The 19,810-nt window shown below is 39.4% G+C and overlaps 1 protein-coding gene and 1 pseudogene across 2 annotated transcripts in view; both read left to right on the forward strand.

Annotated features, from left to right (window-relative positions):
- LOC111318843 (uncharacterized) overlaps positions 1–11,907 on the forward strand; it is a 77,103-nt gene extending 65,196 nt beyond the window's left edge. Inside the window, exon 9 of the mRNA XM_088749474.1 lies at positions 11,012–11,907. Coding sequence (XP_088605600.1) covers positions 11,012–11,907 — 896 coding nt within the window. The remainder of the gene's footprint in view (positions 1–11,011) is intronic.
- Positions 11,908–14,612: 2,705 nt separating this feature from the next.
- LOC148739411 (uncharacterized) lies at positions 14,613–19,296 on the forward strand (annotated as a pseudogene). Its single transcript, XR_015997371.1, has 4 exons — positions 14,613–14,972; positions 15,970–16,608; positions 16,824–17,366; positions 18,050–19,296. The product of XR_015997371.1 is annotated as an uncharacterized LOC148739411 (transcript).
- The last annotated feature ends 514 nt before the right edge of the window (positions 19,297–19,810 follow it).

Below are 19,810 nucleotides of genomic sequence, written 5' to 3' on the forward strand. Positions count from 1 at the left end.
TTCGCTTTCTTGTCAACTACTTCCAAAGGAGTGCAAACAGGCGTATATTCCATTATTTGTAACTTAAATTCTTCTAGGTGTTTCATTTTAGCTGCATTTGTGCCTTTCAATGTGCCCTCGAGCTGTTCTTTGATCAACCTTACAAGTCCCTTTCTGTTCCTTTCCTTCGTGTCCTCATCACTGCATCCCAGAGTTTTAGCGATCTCCTCCAGGTCTTAACTCCTAACTGGCAGAGATAACTATTTATCTGCATCTGGGCATCCTCAATTTCCATCTTTATGTTCCTACAGGGGCTTGTTTCTTTCGATCGATTTACTTTCGCCCTGCGATTTCTTTCATTCCAACCCGCCGACCATTACGTAAAAATGTTGCTTCAACTTTTACGTTTAGTTAACTCCCGGACAGGCCCCCAAATGTTACTGGCCGCGGAAGGAGAGGTCGAAATCATTCACATTAAAAGCAAACATACAAGCAATATGGCGGATTAAACCAAACTCGTGCGTTTATTTATTCTTTGTGCCATGGCAACCCGTGACAAATACGTTTACATGGAAAGGGAAGGGGTGGTGTCCGTTTTCTCAACTTATCCTTAACAGCACCCCACTTTGTTACAAGCTACTTTCCAGGAAGCCCACAACAAAACAGTCAAATGCCTCTAGTAGAATATGCTAAAACTGTAAATAGCACTACTTCTCTTGTTGCGGGCATCAGTAATATTTAATATTCAGATATTTTTCTATTAAGAACAATATGGACTATTGAACAGTAATATTGTTTCAATCTACTGATCCCTGACAACTCCCCTTGGGTGGACATTTGGCAACAAACTATGAATGGGTACCAATAATAGATAAAAAATTCCCTTCTTCTTGCAGTTAAAGGCAAATCATGATTACGAACTCAAGGTTCGTAAAAGCCTTAAAAATCCTTGAAGAAGCTTGAATTTAAAAATAAAAATTTAAGGCCTTGAAAGCACTCGAATTTGAGGATTAGGGCTTGATTTTTGCAATGCTTTTTCTTTAGCAATTTTCAAGTTTAAAATTACATCACTTTCATGGAAAAGCTGAGAAATAATATTAAACAATTTTATAATTGCTTATGCAAACCTTTCCAAAACTGTTCCTTCAGTTTTCCAAAACTTGGCTTTTAAAGTCATTGAGAGTTCCCTGAATTTCGACCTTTGGCATCTGTAGGAAACTACTCCTATATGGTAATATATTATTAGTACCATAACAACATTCATTACACTCCAGCAGACAAAAATAAACTCAAGTAGACTTATTCATGACCGGCAATGACGAAATTGGGTGACGACAGTAAAATGGCAATATGGTAGTCCCTTAAAGATAACTCCAGATGTGCGACATTGAAAGTCCGAGTTCACGAAGCTATGCGTCTAGTTTAGATTAAGGAGGCTGGATATAGCCTTTCACTTTTCTGATGCAAGATATTTAAACTAAAATTACGAAGCTTATCTTTAACGAATCGCGATCACATTTTCCCCTAAAAAAAAAATCTTATTGAAGAATCAGTTTGTTGTAAATATATTGATAAATTCGTTGCCATGGCAACGTTGCTGGCTTGCAATGCTGGGTCCAAAATTAGACTTCACTTGAATTTTCTTAAAAACTAGACGGTGAATTTTTTTTTAGATTTTGCATGCGTCGTTTGACTGTCTTGGTCTACTTGACTGTTAACTTGAAAAATTTTCTGTCAGAAAGTTTAAGGAAAAGAGGCCTTTTTTAGAATTCATCGTTAACTTTTTTCCCTCTAACAGAATATTTTCGAATTTTTGTAAAACATGCACAGAGCCGTTCAAAGTTAACGTGCAAAAAATAAAAAAAATTCACTGAGCAGAAACGGAAATACGTAATGCTAAAGTTTCAAATTTCCGAAAATTTCGACTCGACAAGATGGGAAATTGCGCACGCGCAAAATCTGTGTCACGCCACGTCACTTGCCACGGACGTCACGAGGTTTTGGACGTCTTATTCGCCGAACGTCCTTCGCGCTCTTCTAAAGAGCTTTAATTTGCTAAGAGAGGTTCACCTTCTGGGTGGATTGCGCCTGGAAATGGCTGCTGCTCTATTTTCCTTCAAAGTGCTGGATTTTTTTGTGCAAAGTGTCGGGATGTTTTGTTCCTCTTGGAGCTGATCGACGCGATGTGGTTGGCGATTTGCTAAGAATGGAGACCAGTGCTTCCTTCCCACCGTTGTTGTAAAGATCTTTTAAGTCATCATAACACAGACCGCTTTCTGCAATTTTCTGAATGATGTTTTCTTTGACAAGGAGCCCGTTATCGCCCTGTGAATAGAGCTTGTCTTCGAAAGTTTACATGCGTTCGTGGCGTCCGTCAAAAAAGTCCATGTCTACGAAAGCGAAGGAGGCGGATTTCACATGCTTTTGTTTACAATGTCAGCGCTTGTTAGCTGCAACGGGGATTGCAAGAGGACACAGTGGAGGGCACGTACATCTTTCAAAGCATCGTGTGCGTTGAAATCTTCATAAAAAACAGCTTGATAGACAGAAGGGAGATGCTTTTACCACAGGTAACCCAAGCTCTGTCTCAGGCTCTTTCACAGCGAATAATTAAAGAGTTTGTATAGTGGTTTAGTTGGACTTGCGTTTGAGCTCCGTAAATGTAAAGTTGTGTGAAATAATCAAAGAAATAAGGTCTTACCTTCGTAGAGAGTAGTCTGTATTGTTCTCCTCGCGATTTGAGGCCGTTTTGATGTGTTTTAGCTTGACGCCCTAAATTACCGTGCATAAAATACGGGAAGGTCGGAAAATTTCTGTCGACACATTGTAGCCAAAATCGCTCGAAAACAACACTTAAATACTTTCCCTCGAATCAAAACTCAGCAGCACGGGAGCCAAATAGTTGCCCTTTAAGTTCATCGAAAAAATTCCTACAAAAGTCGGTTTGTCGAGCAACTAATCCAGCGAGAATTTCAAATTAACGGCGTTCGGAATTCTTCTAATGCGTGGAAGGAACTTCTTGTGCAGCTGAGAGAGCGTTAATGCGCGGTCAACCTGGAACCTAGTCAAATCTCATTCAACGGGTCCTCCCCATAGTCTTCTAACACCAACTCTTCACGCATACTAAGGCACCACGGGTAAGAGGATATATGTAAAAATCCATTGAAAACAGTGAAGATGGACGGTATCGACGATCTAGTCAAGTGAATGAGTTTACTTGGGGTACCTTAGTATGTGTGAAGAGTTGGTGTTAGAAGACTATGGGGAGGACCCGTTGAGAGAGGTTTGACTAGGTTCCAGGTTGACCGCGCATTAGCGGTCTCTCAGCTGCACAAGAGGTTCCTTCCAAGCATCAGAAGAATTCCGAACGGCCGTTAATTTGAAATTCTCGCTGGATTGGTTGCTCGACAAACTAACTTTTGTGGGATTTTTTTTTCGGTGAACTTAAAGGGCAACTGTTTGGCTTTCGTGCTGCCAAGTTTTGATTCGAGGGAAAGTATTTAAGTGTTGTTTTCGAGCAATTTTGGCTAGCATGTGTCAACAGAAGTTTCCGACCTTCCCGTATTTTATGCATGGTAATTTAGGGCGTCAAGCTAAAACACATCAAAACGGCCTCAAATCGCGATGACAACAATAAAGACTACTCTCTGCGAGGGTAAGACTTTATTTCTTTGATTATTTCACACAACTTTACATTTACGGAGCTCAAAGGCAAGTTCAACTAAACCACTATACAAACTCTTTAATTATTCACTGTGAAAGAGCCTGTGAAAGAGCCTGTGACAGAGCTTGGGCTACCTGTCCTTTTACATCAGTGGTTTTCCGTCGGGATTGAGAAGAGCGTTACCACCTTAAGCGAGTGTTTTGATGAGTGTAAGGCTATCGGCGAAAAACACTTTCTTCGACGATAATGTTTCTTTATTTAAATTTCCAGCACATCGTAGGAGTGTAGGAGCGTCGAACACAGAAGAATTATGGCCAATTAAAACGGTGTGACAATGCGTACTGCTGAAAAGGCAAGTGCTAAAAGATAGAAGACATTCGCTCAGGAGTGTACTGGAACATTCTCTTGGAGCAAAGTTCTCTCACCATTCACAGTTTTGACAGTGACTTGTTTACACGAGAAACGTAGCTGCTGATATTGCATGTAGGTAGCACCTATTTAATTTTTCGGAAACCAGCCACAATATGGGAAAATAGCTCCGACCATCGCGATCGTATTTGCGGCCGGATTCACGCGTATTTTGGTCACTTGAGAGTGCTGTAGCTTTCCGTTTTTTGAAACGCACTACTAATAAAGTTAGAATAAAGTGTAGGCAGCCTACCTAAAGGCGTAGAACATAGTCTACTAGGCAGATAAAAAAAAATGATTCTGGCCTAAGCGCGGCGGCCATGTTTGTTTCTTTGTGTGTTTTTTTTTTTTTTTTTTTTTTTTTTTTGCAACTTTTAAAAGTCCGGGGTAAATCAGAACCCAGTCTGCGCACGTCAAAGAAACTATATCCAGCCTCCTTAAAGACCTATTAACGAGAATTACTGGACTTTATCCAGAATCACAGTGCAATGTAAACTTTAAATAGAACTGTAACTTTTTGGTTTGCGTCGAAATTGATGTGTTATCCATTACAAGTCATAGTTGAATTCGCATGACGAGCTTTGCTCGAAAAAAAATTTTTTACCACTAAAGCGTAAAATGGTCCATAGGCTCGTCAATGTAAAGTGAGAAGACTCCATTAGCAAGTGAAGAAGAAGGAGAGGCGTTTATCTTCGAAGGTGAAATTAATTAAAGTCGACAATGAAAATTTTACATGCGCAATGATCCGCCTCTTTGTAAATGGCTACGTAATCATAGCATAAATGGCAATTTTCAAAATTGCATAATGACTCGGCGGCGGGAAAGGCCTAGCTAAGCCCAACGTGTCATGACATTGGAGGATAGCATGATTACACTGCGTGACGTGACTACCAAGTAACGCTAACTGTACCCGGCACGTTTTAACCTTGATAGGCTTGTGACATAGAAAGGGCTCTTCTTTGTTCTACTAAAACAATGCCAAAGTTAAATTGTGACAGCTAAATACTCTGATCAGACCTTCGACTCTGAGTCAAAGACCATTCAGCATGGAGGCTGGCTCTGCAAGGACCTTGTTTTCGTAGAAGATTTCGACTTTATTATGTTTTTGAGCTACAGGAGGATACAGGGATTTGGTTTTACACTTAAAACATTTGGATAAATTTGTTGAAATCACATTTTGGATAGATTTGTTGAAATCACATTTCTGGCGTCTACAATACTGAGCTCTTTATGTGTGAAATATCGTTTTTTGTAATCAACTACCAAACATCAGACAAGCGCGGGATCTTAATCCCGCGAAATGACTGTGCGAAGGTAGGATTGTATTCGGCGGTGTCTGTGAAGAAGCTCTAACTACATATTACTACGCGAGAGAGAAATTCTATTCGTTGGCTTGACCATTTTGACATTAAGGTAAAGTTGGATGCCCAAAAAATTCCATTTAGAGCTATATGATGATGCGCAATAAATCTCGCTGCTTAAAAATGATGCTTCTATGAGTTCGAAGCAAGAAAAGAAATCATTTCTATGGTAGTTATATTATAGTTAGTAGAGGGGAACGTTTCCAAACGAGTTCCCCTCTACTAACTATAAAATCACATGGTGTATCTTGAGTGAGAGATGAACTTATCATGGAATGAGCCCTGACATCAAAAATTCAAATATTCCCTCCTAGTAATATGACGGGCTCTTGGCCGGGTTAGGGTGATTGTTAAGTAATTGTAATGAATATCCCACAGTTTCAGAAGCAAAATCCTAAGCATGCTGTCGTTTTTTTTGCTAAGTTTCCTTCTTATTCTCTTGAGTAATCAATCCTAAATCACCTGTTCTTATCTGAGGGAGGAACCTTTATTTAATTTAATCTTTTTTTTTTTCATTCTTTTTCATTCGGTTTTGTCACTCGATTCGCCTGGTTCTGTTTCACTTGGGTAGTCAGTCCTATTTGGGATTTCGTTGTCTGAAAGCACATGAACCAGGCAGATCTGCTTTCACTATAGTTCAAACTGTTGCATGTCGTTCAACAACATCCAAGTCAGAACCTGTGGCCCTTGTCATGTATATAATTTCTTTGCTGCACCCTTGTGTGATTTGGGTTACTGTAGCGCGGACTAGTTGCTTCAGCCTCATTCAGGAGCAAAACGCTTATAGATGCAATTTTACAGTACGAACTTTAAAAATATATACTGATGTTATTGATCTCTTTTGGTGTTTTTTCAAATTATGAGGTCTCCGTGTTTCAAATTTCCTTGGGTAAGTTTGTTTTTTGGTGAAAGTACCCTTTGACTTTCAACAGTGATTGTCATGCAACTTCCCCTAACAATCGTCTAGCAAACAGATGATGAGACGATGATGGAACATCAAATACTCCTCACAAATTAATTGGGAAAGCTATAGCAAGTTGAAGAGGAGAATTACCGTTCAAAATACTCTGACTCAAAGGGTTAAAAAGCTTAACAAGCTTTCTTTTGTAAAGAGATAGTCATTGAATCTCTTGCCGCGGTAGTTTACAATGGAGATAAGATGCAATAGATAGAATAAGTAAGATGGTAAAATTTGAGCTTGGTTGTGAAGTAAAGAAATATATCACTCGATTTTGTCAAGGGTGCATGACTGAGCCGGAAAAGATCTTAGTTTGAACAATGAATCGAAATGCGCAACCAAGGTCAATTTTCGTAACATAGCGGTCAAACGTCGGGTATGTTCGAGGGAATCAATTATTGCCGACTGCGCGCGAATTTCCCGCGCAATATGTGAAATAAAACACAAGGAACAAACAATGTATCACAAAATAAGCCAAAGATTGAGTATCCTGTTTTTTGCTTTAACAAAAAGCTATACGCTTTTAAAATATCATGGCAAAGTGTGTTTATTGACTTATTACGTCACAGATCTAATTGTAATAACAATGATAATGGTTATTGTAATTCGAAGCACGCGCGAGCAATTAGCGTAATTTCAAATTATTAAGACCGGGTTTATATTTAGAAATAAAAAAAATCTTTCTTTGTTCTTTCTCATGACCTCAGAAGGGCCGAGAATCTTGTAAAACGGAAAGATAGTGAACTGAGGGGTCAACCCCGCAGCACATTCATCAATATGCTTGCTGACTCCCAATCTGTGGAATAAAACGTTGCGGAAGATACCCCTATTTGAAACAGGGTAAAGAATTCACCTTCTCAGCCACGAATCAAACAGTTCGGATAAAACACTTGATGAACTGCACCTCAACAAACTTGACTTACGTAATAACATGTGCAAGATGGGGACATAATTTTATAGGAGAAACGGGTGATGTCCGGAGAAATAGAGTGGCAGTTCACAAACAACAAATTAGAGACCCGCACACACGTTTGCTGGGAGTCAGCAAGCATATTGATGAATGCAACCTTACCAGTGTATTCGAACGAAGATGCAAAAGCGACCGTCTGACAGGTAAGAAAACAAAATCATCCGCTATCATCTCGACTTGCATAAAGGACCTTGAGACGGACGCTTCAATGACTTCGCTTACAAAATCGAGTCTCTTGGTTTTCACAATTTGTTAAAAAATTTTTTTTCTCGAATTCATACAGCTCTTAGGCGAGGAAAACAAAAGAAGAATGTAAAGACTGTCAAGCAAAGCTCGCCCATGCATAAAAACTAAAAATTCTCCTGGAGGTACGAGTTTCGAGAAATTAAACCACCCGCCGACTACAGTTAAACAAATGAGTCTTTACGACGAAAATTTAGGACCAAAAAACGTTTTCTTAATTTACTCATTTCAACACTTTTCTTTAAAGATTCTGTAATATTGTTCATTCTCATATCACACCGTTCAGATCTTAGCAATGATAATGGTATCTTGAAAATTTGAGCAACTCCCACGGAAAAAAAAAAACAAGCAGCCCGCAAAAGATGGAATGAGATTCTAAAGCAGACGTTTCCTCTTCAAAAGGAAGTCGTTAACTGCTTCAAGGCTCTGTCATATCTGCTCGATAAATTGTGGATGACGTAAAAAAATTATCTGTAAAACCTTACATTTTCAATAACCTTAATGAACTACACTGTTAGCGATTAGATTTAAAACTGTCAAGCTGAGAAGAATGTTGCTATGTTTTTTTTTTTCTTTCTGTACATTTATGTAAAACTTCGTGTACTTGACGCTAACCATGGAATAAAGTCGTCATGCCTTTAGCGTATGACGGAGCCCTATAACTTTTATGAACAGACTCTTAATCATCGATCATTATTTGGCCGCAGACTTCCTCAAGGCCAGAGGAAGATTTAAGACTAAAATTACGCGAATAAAGATTAAATTCTTTTCTTAATTAAGGAATTAATTGCCAAAACCGAAAATATGCATAATACCTCTCAAGAAAACGAAAAAAAAAAAAAAAAAAAAAAAAAGAGAACTAACCGGTTTTCACCTGCCTTATACAAATTTCTTTAGCACATATTTGTTTTACGGAAGTTACATGCATTATCAGTGGGGCTCTTGGTATAGGTTATAGCATGGTTTTGCATGCAATTTGGCGTAAATAACAACGCAGGCAACAAAATTGCACGAGCCCGTCGGACAAAAGCTTTTGGAAATATCTGAAAAATTTACAATTATTTATTCACACCACACTACACGATAAATCCTGTAATTACTTGTAAATAATTTAAATGAAAAAAGAAAAAGAAGCGTCACAGAAAGTGGGGGATAGCTTAAGCAATGTTAAACTTGACGTTTCTTTAAGCTAATCATATTTCCTGGTCAAGGATATTCCTTCCTTATTATTTTTTTCATTGGCGATTCCTTTTTAACACATGGTGGAATTTCCTTGATCGAACACTGGATTATTGTAGAACGCGAAATATATTTCATGAAACGACGTCTGAAAGATACCTAAGACTGATTCTGATGTTTCAGGATTATAATTTGTCAGCTTTGGCAGTTGCAAAATACACTAATTGCACGATTCGGGATCGTGATGACAACTGTCTATTTTTTTAAGAAACAAATATTGAAATGGTTGCCATTGTCCGGCGAAATTTTAGATGGAGCGAGGAAGTTCTTTTCCAAAGTTCATTATCGTTTTGGCTCGAGACAAACTGTTTTTTTCTCGTAACCACAGATATAGACAAAGTACTCTTAACTCAAAAGCGGAAAGGGATCAAGGAGCTTGCATCTTAATAGGTAAGAGTTGATCATGTCTAATACACCGATGGAAGATTTGAATGATACACTCCGTGGAAAACTCATATCCTTTACAAAATGTAACTTTATTACATGTATCTCTGGCTTAACTCTCAAATAAGGGTATTGTAGAATTTTGACGGCAAACTAACTAATCTTTTTGCAAGAAAGCAGATAATCAATTCTAAGAATCAGCTTTGGTTCCACAAGAGTTTTATTATTTCAACCTTTACATGTTTTTTTCTCTGAAATATGAAAGCTCTGGTAGACAATATATTGCTCACATAAAAAAATTACCAAAATGGCACTTAGCTTTCAGCCTCTTGCAAGACTTGAGTATGTCGTAAGTATACCTGGAATCCTTTTCGTAATGAATTCATTTTGCACAAGCGAGGAAGGATTATTTGTTATAGTTTCCTGTTTTACTCATTGGATCTGTTTTGCCCTTTTGGTTATTGAACGTTATAGTCAGATAAAACGAAAATACGCATCGAGATATGTATTTCATAATCATGGGGATGAACAGCACCTTTAAATTTAAGGTAGTCAAGTTGGTAAAGGTTTCTTCTTTTTTTCTTACGGTCAATAAGACAAGATTATATCTTTCAAAGTTTCCTTTGCATAAGAATCGTTCTTACTACGCGTTTAGAACCACTTTTTTTGGATGGAGATTTTTCATGCTAATATAAACGCTCTGCTTAGGTCGCGTAAAACACGAGGACACAATTCAAGGGTTGCTATAGATCAACAAAGGAAAATAGTGCTAACTGCGTCAAGCATATAAAAGTTATCATTCCACAATAGCTGAAAGATCCTTCAAAACTTAAGTAGTAGACTAAAAGGTTATTAAGATTCATTTCTCTCTGCTCACACAACTTAAGCTATGGACTTTGTTTAGGAATTTTCAGGCAACATATTAATGTGGATGCAATATGATTGTTATACGTCTTCATCTGACACATAATCAGTTATCGAGTGAAAAAAGGCTTTTATCTTTCATAGTAAGCTCTTACAATGTACGTTTGTGGTCTTATACTCAATATTTTCAGATTCAGCACAAGAAAATAAGTATGTGGTGGATATTCCATCATTTAACAATCGCCTTTTTCGCTTTTACCATGGAGTTTGTCACAGCTAGTGATCAATGTAGGACAGAGGTAAACACACAAGGAATGGCTCTTAAGCGCTCTGTCTTCAAAAGATGGTCAGTGGCGGCTCCTCACCTCTGCGATGTCAATTGTGGACAAGAGATCACGTGCCAAAGCTATAACTACAATCGAAAATACCACATATGTGAGCTAAATAACCGCACCAAGGAGGCGAGACCAGAGAATTTCCTTTCATCCCCTGGATGGTTTTATATTAGAAGACTAAACGGTAGAGGTATGAAATCAAATGTCTGTCTGTGTGATTTGTGTTTCTTGAATTCTTTTCTATCCTCGGCCGACCCAGTTCCTGTCACTTGATAAAACTAAGAATATAAAGACAATGGAAGACGTTTCTTTTGTACAGTTCCCTTAGGTTCTATCCCTGAATTACCGGCGCTGTCTTGTCAAGAAATAAAGGCAAGTGAAGGTAAACACACCATGAACGCGAAATATTGGCTGTATCCAACTAGCAAAGGGAAGGCAGTACTGATTTACTGTAATATGGTTAACGAAGGTAGGTTCCATAAGTTTTGTTTGAGTTGTTTTATTTTATGAATAGTTATCAGTATCTTGAAAGTATCATGAATTATGCATCTACTATTATTAAGATCACTATCCTAATATTTGGTTTGGATAATTTATTCTGCAAAGGTTCGTTTAATTTTACAACAAATGGAAACAGTGGACGACATGGAATCATACAGAAATTCACTGTTGCTAGGAGCGCTCGTTATCTCATCAAAGCTTGGGGCGCTCGAGGAGGAACACACTCATGCAACTATGGATCCAACTCTGGAACATATTATGGCGGAAAGGGAGCTTTCAAAGAAGGCAGTGTCAGGCTGACAAAAGGAACTGTACTGAACATCGTGGTGGGGCAAAGGGGTGGAGACTCAGTGGAGGTTAAAGGGGGGCAGGCAACCAACAAAACGGCAGCTGAACTCGGACTGTCTGTTGAGGACAATGCTGGAACTGGTGGCGGGGGAGGGAGTTTTGTTTATACTACGAACAACGTGTTACTAATAGCTGCCGGAGGGGGTGGGGGTGCGTCTGGTGGATATAATGGAGTGGATGGTCAGTCGGGAACAAATGGAACCAGCAGTGTGGGAAAAGAACAGTCATACGTGAGGATGGGTGGTACCGCAGGGCAGTCAGGTGAATGCAACACTCTTGGCGGTGACTACCATGGGGGAGTGGGTGCGGGTTGGAATGGTCAGGGTTGTTCAAGGAAAGGGCCTAGTCACGGAGAGGGAGGTGGGTCACTTGCTCAAGCCTGGATAGGAGGTCGAGCGGGAGATATGAACAGTGGAAATAATGGCGGACCAGCACCAGGAGCAGTGGGAGGATTTGGTGGTGGTGGAGGAGGAGCAGAGGATAACGGCGCATCAGGTGGAGGTGGAGGGTACTCTGGAGGAGGCAGCGGTACTAGTTCTCCGCAAGCAGGGGGAGGTGGAGGCTCGTATTGCGGTGGGGAAAATTGTCGTGGTGTGAATGGCAGTAACTTGAGTGACGACGGCCTGGTGCAAATCATTCTTTTATCTTACTAGCATGAACAATCAGACATCTCCAAGGTTTTTTTCTAGTTGATAACGACATTGAGTTATTTTTTAAAATAGACGTAGGTTACTGTACAACATTTAAAACCTCAAAGCTAATTTACCTGAAAAAGGACTTGAAACGGTAGCTAACTTAACTTTTTTTAACTATCAGAGCGAGTGAAAAACTCTTTTGATCATGAATTGTACAATTAAGAGTTGTTGCCAATCTGTGGTCTGTATTTTCACACGTGGCATATAAAGATGCAGCATGAAATGAGGAATACATGCGTGTACTCAAATCAAGAAACAGATCTAGAGAGTAAAAAAGGAAAGTTAAATTCGAGTAGAAGTCGTACGACATAAAGTATATCTAATAGGTAAATTGTCACTTGATGAATGCTCATTGTTTTCTTTGAGCTTGGCTCTCAAGATCAGTATTCAGTGGCTAAGGAGTTGGATTCGTTGTTACGGGCAGATAGAAAAGAGCACGTACGATCTGGTGAAAATCGAAAATTGGACTCGTAATGGTAGTGATAAGGTCGAAGGAATCAGCGTCGAAACAACCGGAACTTTTCCATTTATTTTGATTGTGCTAATGACTCATACGCGCTTACGAAATAGTGGCGGAGTCGCCAGCAGAATCGGATAAAGCAACTAAGCTCAAGCAAGGGGGGCGGGGGCAGAGAAAGTGCGGTGCTGCGTCCATGGGGGGGGGGGGGGGGGAGGGAGGGAGAGGATTACATCTTTTTTTATTTTATTGGATCCGAAGTTTAACGAAGGACTGAACACTCGAAACGTCTGCCCCAGAACCTCCATATAGGTGGTGAATTACATTATCATCAGCTCAGTTTATAAAACCATTCTTCTCGTGTTGTTAGTTTTAATTCTCTTCCAAAGGCAATGAAATAGTTAATTTGTGGAACGCCATAAATTAGCTAATTTATGGAACGCCATTCCCGATAATATTAAGTCACAGGCTTCCATTTCTTCTTTCAAAAATAAGTTAAAGTATTTCTTCTTTCAAAGGCTTAAATTGGTATTTGATGGAGACAACATTAGTTCACATAAGCTAATTTGTCCTAAATGTCGTAGAGTTAATCGTATGAATATTTGTAGTTGCTAATTGTTGTTACTTTTTCTCTTTTCTTATGTAAAAAAAAAATATATTAATGGGTACTTTGGGTTAGGATTGGTTTTCCACTTTTCTCTTTCATACTCGGGGTTGGGTTTGGGTGTTGATATTTTATAGGGGACTTAGAGTCCTACTATATTATCACCTGCCCCTGGGCGAATCATTAAATAAATAAACAAATAAATAAATAAAAAAGATTTATGATGTTTTTAAGCTTACTTAAAAACCATTAAATGGAAAACTTATCTTGATCAGTGGCTCGTTTCGTCGTGCTTTTTCTATTTCGGCTATAACCCCTCGGATATAAGCCCCTCTGTTTATGAGCCCCCCTAAAAATCCTTACAAAATTATATTATATAGTTGTATATAGAGAAGGCAGATCATGTTTACTGTAGGCACTCTCGGTCGAGAGTCGGTCGATACTCAGTCGATATGTCGGTCGTCACTCGGTCGATAGTCGGTCGACACTGGGTCGATAGTCGATAACCTCGCCTTGAGCGAGACCGATATATCGACCGACTATCGACCGAGTCTCGACTGAGTATCGGCCATCGACCGACTATCGACCGACTATCGACCGACTGTCGACCGAGTGTCGACCGAGTTATCGGTCGAATATCGATCGACTCTCGAACAATATATTTACCTACAGTAACATGATCCGAGAAAGGGAGGGTAAATGTAACACCAAAGTAATGCAGAAATCACAACGTAACGTTAATGTTTTGGACTGCAGTACATTGTTTTGATTTGTCACGCATTGACAGACGGGGTTAGAGTTATCGAGGGTAAAAAAAATATCGAGAATGATCTGAAGGGAAACGAAAATTGCTTCAAATTTGTGGAATAAGACGCTCGAGTTATCGAGGTTTTGAGTTAACGAGGGTAAAAACTGCCATAAATGTAAGTTAGCGCGAGGTTCGAGTTATCGGGATTCGACTGATATTACCATAGTTTAAATGGGTGGAGTACAACTTGGTCTGAAATCATACAGGTGACTTCAAAATCAAACGAACGCGCAGCACAAGTTTGATTTGAAATCCCAACTATGAATTCAGACCAAAACTGCATCCATTTTGAAATCGCAACATTCAGTCGTTCAGATATACAGGAGTGTTTAGGAGCTGGTTTGTGGAAAGCTGCAAATTTATAATGAAACCTTGCGGCAACGCGAGTCAGCGCTAGGTCTGCCAGCTCAGGGGTCTACCGTTGATTATGAGGTTCCAGACCCCCCCCCCCCCCCCATAGCATACCTATCCCGACTCGAAAAGTCCTGCGGGAAGATTGAGACAGGCAAAGTCCGGCAGCTTACAGCACAAATAATGACGGCCTGCTTACAGGCTAAGTAACACCTTAACCCTAAAGTTTCCGTAACTCTTACTTCATGCGGCCCCTTTACCTTTCCTTCTATTTTCAGCCTTCGACGTTTTAGAATTTATTGCAGCCTATGCGCTTTAGGTCTTGACTCGATCGAATGATTTTGAATTTTTTCGAGCCATCCGGTAACTTTGAGCTGTTAATCTGCACAACTGTCAACAACAGATTCGCATTTCAAGATCACTTTTCATATTTGTCTGGGCTTTCGCTTTCCTCCCCACAATACAAGTAACATAACGCATTACACGAGCAATTAACAACACTGCTTCGGTATGTCCGAGAGAAGTAAACCACTCGTCTGTTGGCGATATGCAGAGATGTTCATCTAGGCTTGTTTGTCCTGTGTTGTTGGTGTGTCTAGTAATCTGTACCACTGCCTTGGTTCATGTTGAGATCATAAACCAGCGAGTTCATCATGTTAAAGATGTTATTGCGGAACTGACGCAAACTTATGACTCGATTAAAGATACCAATGATGCAAGCAGCTTTAGAAAATCTAAAAGGCCTTATTCCGTTGGAGAACCTGGCTGCCACATCTCCAAAGAGGGACAAGGTGCGATGAAAGGTATTCCTTCGACATTGTGTTTTGTTCTGAATCATCAGTCGCACTACAATAGGTTGATTCTGTGCTTTCTGCTCAGCTCAGTAAACTCGAAATCCATTTACCAACACAAAATGAAACATGGTAAAATGCGTTCAGTCCCAGACAGACCTTTCATCTCGTCTAGTAGATGTATCTCTTTCGTAGATTTTGTTTTCGTTTTTGGCTGATTTTTCTACGAATTGTGATGACTGGTAACATGACACTTGGATTCACCTTATCTGTTACCCGTTAATTCTTAACCATTCATCACTAATGCTTTTAGTGAGCAATTAAGAATAACAATTAAATAGCGATAGTGAAGAACAATTTAAAGTTTGCTTCGTTATATTTTTCTTTTGTAAGATCTCAGATCTGTAGAATGTTCTTTTCTTTTTACATATGTTTCCTCTCGTGCTGAAGTGATTAGCTGTGCACGTGGCCGTAGGGTAATGGACTGTCAGGAGGTCAATTTCCTGAAATAAAAAGAATCTAAAACTGCATTCAATGCTTGTATGTAAACATGCAGTATCTTTAAGGTAGAAACGAAGATGTCAAAAATCTTGATCCTTTGTCGATAGGCATTAGGGAACAACGTTATTTATCGCCAGGAGAGATCGAAGGGAGGTCACATAGTTATCAGAGGGATGAGATCGATTATAGAAAATTTCTGTTCATCTGATTGTGTGATATATACAAAAAGTTAATCTGTGATACCGGAATTTATCACCGGTGATGTACTCAGTATACTGTAGGAGGCATATCCATCGGCAAATGCGGAAATTATAAGCTCAAATATCAAAGTACAAAAAGCACAATTTAAGGCCTGAGATGTTAATTACGTTTACGTTGATCGCTTAGAATTCAAACATGCAATTCTCAACGATAGTCTCAAGATCTCAGATCGATAGAAAATGGCTTTTTTTTTTCAAATGGGAAAATAACGACAACGTTAGGTCAAAGTCTTTCTTTTCCTCGCCAGGGCGCATCGACAGAGTTCGCCGATTTTCAGCGGAATCTGGAGCCAAACCAGATCAAATTGCCATGGTGGCAATCAGAAATGAGATCAACAAAACCTTACACTCGCTGTCCCCACTATCATTCTGTTCACGGAGAGAAAAAATATGCGTGCAAGGACCGCCGGGAATGCAAGGACTCAGAGGATCACGAGGGTGAAGAGGACCAGGTGGAGCCCAGGGAAGAAAAGGATCACGTGGTATCAGAGGAGAACCAGGATCGTACGGAAAGCAGGGAAAAGTCGGACCACCGGGTCAAAGGGGAGAGCAAGGGTTAAAAGGAGTCCCGGGTCCCAGGGGGCCACCCGGTGCCAAAGGAGAACCCGGAGAGTCCATTTCATCCCCCGTGGTTGGGGTGTCACCGAGTAAGCAAACGGTTAAAGAAAATCAAAGTGCAGTGTTTCAGTGTTCTGCTAGAGGAAATCCTAAACCGACTGCGTCATGGCTAAGGTCAAATTCATCTGCATGGAACAGTCGTTTCGTTTCTGGTCCTGATGGGAAGCTAGAGATGCACGACGCCTCTTTAAAGGACGCTGGAAAATTTATCTGTGTGGCAAGAAATATACTTGGATCAGCGAACCAATCTGCTACGTTGACTATAGAGGGTACAAAGTTTATTTGACTAATTGAAGTTACGTACCGTGATTGAGGGCTTTACTAATAGAGATTTTCCCTCGTATAAGCCTTTTTTTGTTATCTGGTTGAAGAATCTTACTTAATGCATCACCTTTTTACGCAATCATTTTCTTCATTATACAATGGAAGAGACTATTGTTATTATTCATGGAAGCATGAATATCTCCTAACAATTCCTTTTAAGCTCCTCCACGCGTTCAGCTCGTTCGAGGTCCTACGCACGTTAAGACTGCGCAAAACATCACCCTACCTAGATGTCACGTGACAGGATTTCCGAAACCTCTTGTTACTTGGACAAGAATTTTGGATTCTCTCCCCAAGGATAGAATCACGTTTGCTGAGGGAAAGGAATTAATTACCCTTGCTTTGGCGGAGAAGCAGGACACAGGATCATATATATGCACTGCTACAAACTCACTTGGTAAAGTTTCTGCTGTCACAGCATTGGTAGTTTGGTCTGCTCCCAGGTTTGTTATGAAGCCACCAAGCAATGTAATCAAATATGTAGGAGAATCGTTATCTTTCAGTTGTTCCGCCGATGGTGATCCGACTCCATTAGTTTCTTGGAAACGCACATCTGGGGCCTGGGTTGAGGCGCGAATGAAAGTTCTAAATGGAACCCTAAGGATATCTGGACTCGTGGATGCGGACACAGGAACTTATGTATGTGAGGCTAAAATTCCCCATTTGGTGCTTGAGGCTAGAGTGCATGTAAAGGTTAAACAAGGTGAGTAAGAGAAAAGGTCGTTATTGATACCAGTAAATTGGCAACCTATTGCTGTGAGTTATCTTAATTTCTTCTCATTGTACGCTTCGAATTTCGAAGATTTTAGTTTAGTTTATTGTAATAAGTCTGACCTATTTCTTTGACATAAACCTTTAGTAAACCAGTGTCAAATGTTCTGCAATTTTTAAGCAACCGAAGAGAAAAAATTGGTTTTGATTACGAGTATTTATCTGCGGTGGGCCGACCGATCAATTGTCGCTTGATATTTCGATCAAGGCATCGGTAAACTCTCGGTGTATAATCGACAATTGGTCGGTTTTCGACCTTCTATAAGTGGACTACTTATTGATGGACTGATCTGTTATCTAGCTGGGCTATCCATATTGCCTATGGTTCTCACAATAGTTTCAGGAAACGTGTGGACCATCGTCCATCGTCACTCTGTAACTAGTCAACCCCTGAAACGAGTTTATTTCTCATATATTCGGTAAATTACATATGCTGAAATAACATGCACATGAACAATTATACAGAATTATTTGTTTCCATTACACCAAATAACCAGTGTGTGTTCTGAATTTAGACAAAAAAAATTATCATTTATCTATTATATATCCTTCATTGAGTTTGCATCTGCGTGTGCTCATCTTAATAAATAACCAAACAAAATAATGTTCGCTTAGTTGAGGACTGCCTAAGCTACTCGAGTTTGACCAGTGCTGACCGTAAAACTACATACAAGCTTGGGATTTCAAAGTGTGACAAGTCAATGTCTAATGGCTGGTATCGTTTCCAAGGAGCTGCTGGAACAAAAATGCCAACCACTTGTCCACCACCTTATAGGTGTGGAACATCTGCTCCAGGTTGGCTTAATGGTGTTCTTCATACAGTGGCTGAGGGTCAAGTTACCAGGCAGGTCTGCTTTCACTGGTCATCAAACTGTTGTAAATGGTCCATCAACATCCAAGTGAGAAACTGTGGCTCTTTTTATGTGTATCATCTCTCTGGTACACCATCTTGTACTTTACGTTCTTGTAGCACGGACTTGTTGCTTCTTATCCAGGAGCAAACGCTGACAGCTGCAATTTTACAGTAAGGACTATAAAAATATGTACTGTACGTTATTGACTCTTTTAGTGTTTTTTTTTTTTAAGTTATGAGGTATCCGTGTTTCAAATTGCCTTAAGTAAGTTTTTGTTTTGTTCAAAGTACCCTTTGACTTTCAATAGCGGTTGTCAAAGAACTTCTCTTAACAATGTTGTAATTACCGTCCAGCAAACAGATGACGAGATGATGATGAATCACACAATAATCCTTACAAATTTATTGGGAAACCTGTAGAAAGTAGAAGAGGATAACTTTGACTTCAAGAGTCAAACAGCTCAATGAGCTTTATTTAATTTTGTGATGAGATAGTCATTAAATTTCTTCCCGCGGAAGTTTACAAGGGAATTGAGAGACAATAGATAGAATAAAGAAGAATTTGAGTCATACGCCTTTAAGATATCATGGCTAACTGTTCGTGTGTTATTTTGTAACTCGTGTGAGACAATTTAGTTCTGGCAGCCTAAAAGCTGCACATGCGCAGACATTTGACCGCTGTGTTAGTTTTTGCCATCGTTCTCTTTCTGTCTACTCACACGACGATTTTTTTTTATTTAACTTTTTCATTTTTTTTTTTTTTTTTTTAATCGCTGATCAAAGCGGTATAAAGGAAGCCCGTCATAAAGGACTCTAATTATGGATTTATCATATACTTTTCCTGTCCAACGCTTTTAATACATGCAAATTACATAATTCATTAATGTAAGAAATGTGGGTGACAGCTTCTGAATATAGAAGTGGTATGGGTTAGAAAGATCAACCTTCAGATTAGGATTTTTCGGACACTTCTGATAAGTCCTTTGAATTGAATAAACACGTAAACTGACCAGTGACTTTGTTTCTTGTGGCTGCCTATGAGAATTATTCATCCCACATCATAATCGGATGAAATACACGTAAAGAAATGATCCTCGCAGATGAGCTGCAACTCGAGAAGGTTTACCTCTTTTCAGTTTTAAATGTTACGGAAAGTCACATTGTGAGCGAATTCAAACGACGGTGTGTTTTGAAGTTGTGAGTTTGCTTGTTTCTGCAATGGCGTGTGTAAATCTTGTCTTCCTTCCGCCGAAAATTGACACAAAGGAATTTAATGCGACTTTCGCCCATCGAAACCTTCGGTTTTTGTCGTAAAATTTAAATATCGGTAAAAATGGGTAAGTTAAAGGAACTTGTTTTCGCTTAACGTTTCTCAAAGGAACAAAATGTTTTGGAGAATTCAGATACATACATACATACATACATACATACATACATACATACATACATACATACATACATACATACATACATACATACAGTTTATTGAGCATCCCTGAAAAGGGCTTTTCAGCATCAATATT

Source organism: Stylophora pistillata, chromosome 2 (genome assembly GCF_964205215.1).
Source record: "Stylophora pistillata chromosome 2, jaStyPist1.2, whole genome shotgun sequence".
NCBI lineage: Eukaryota > Metazoa > Cnidaria > Anthozoa > Scleractinia > Pocilloporidae > Stylophora > Stylophora pistillata.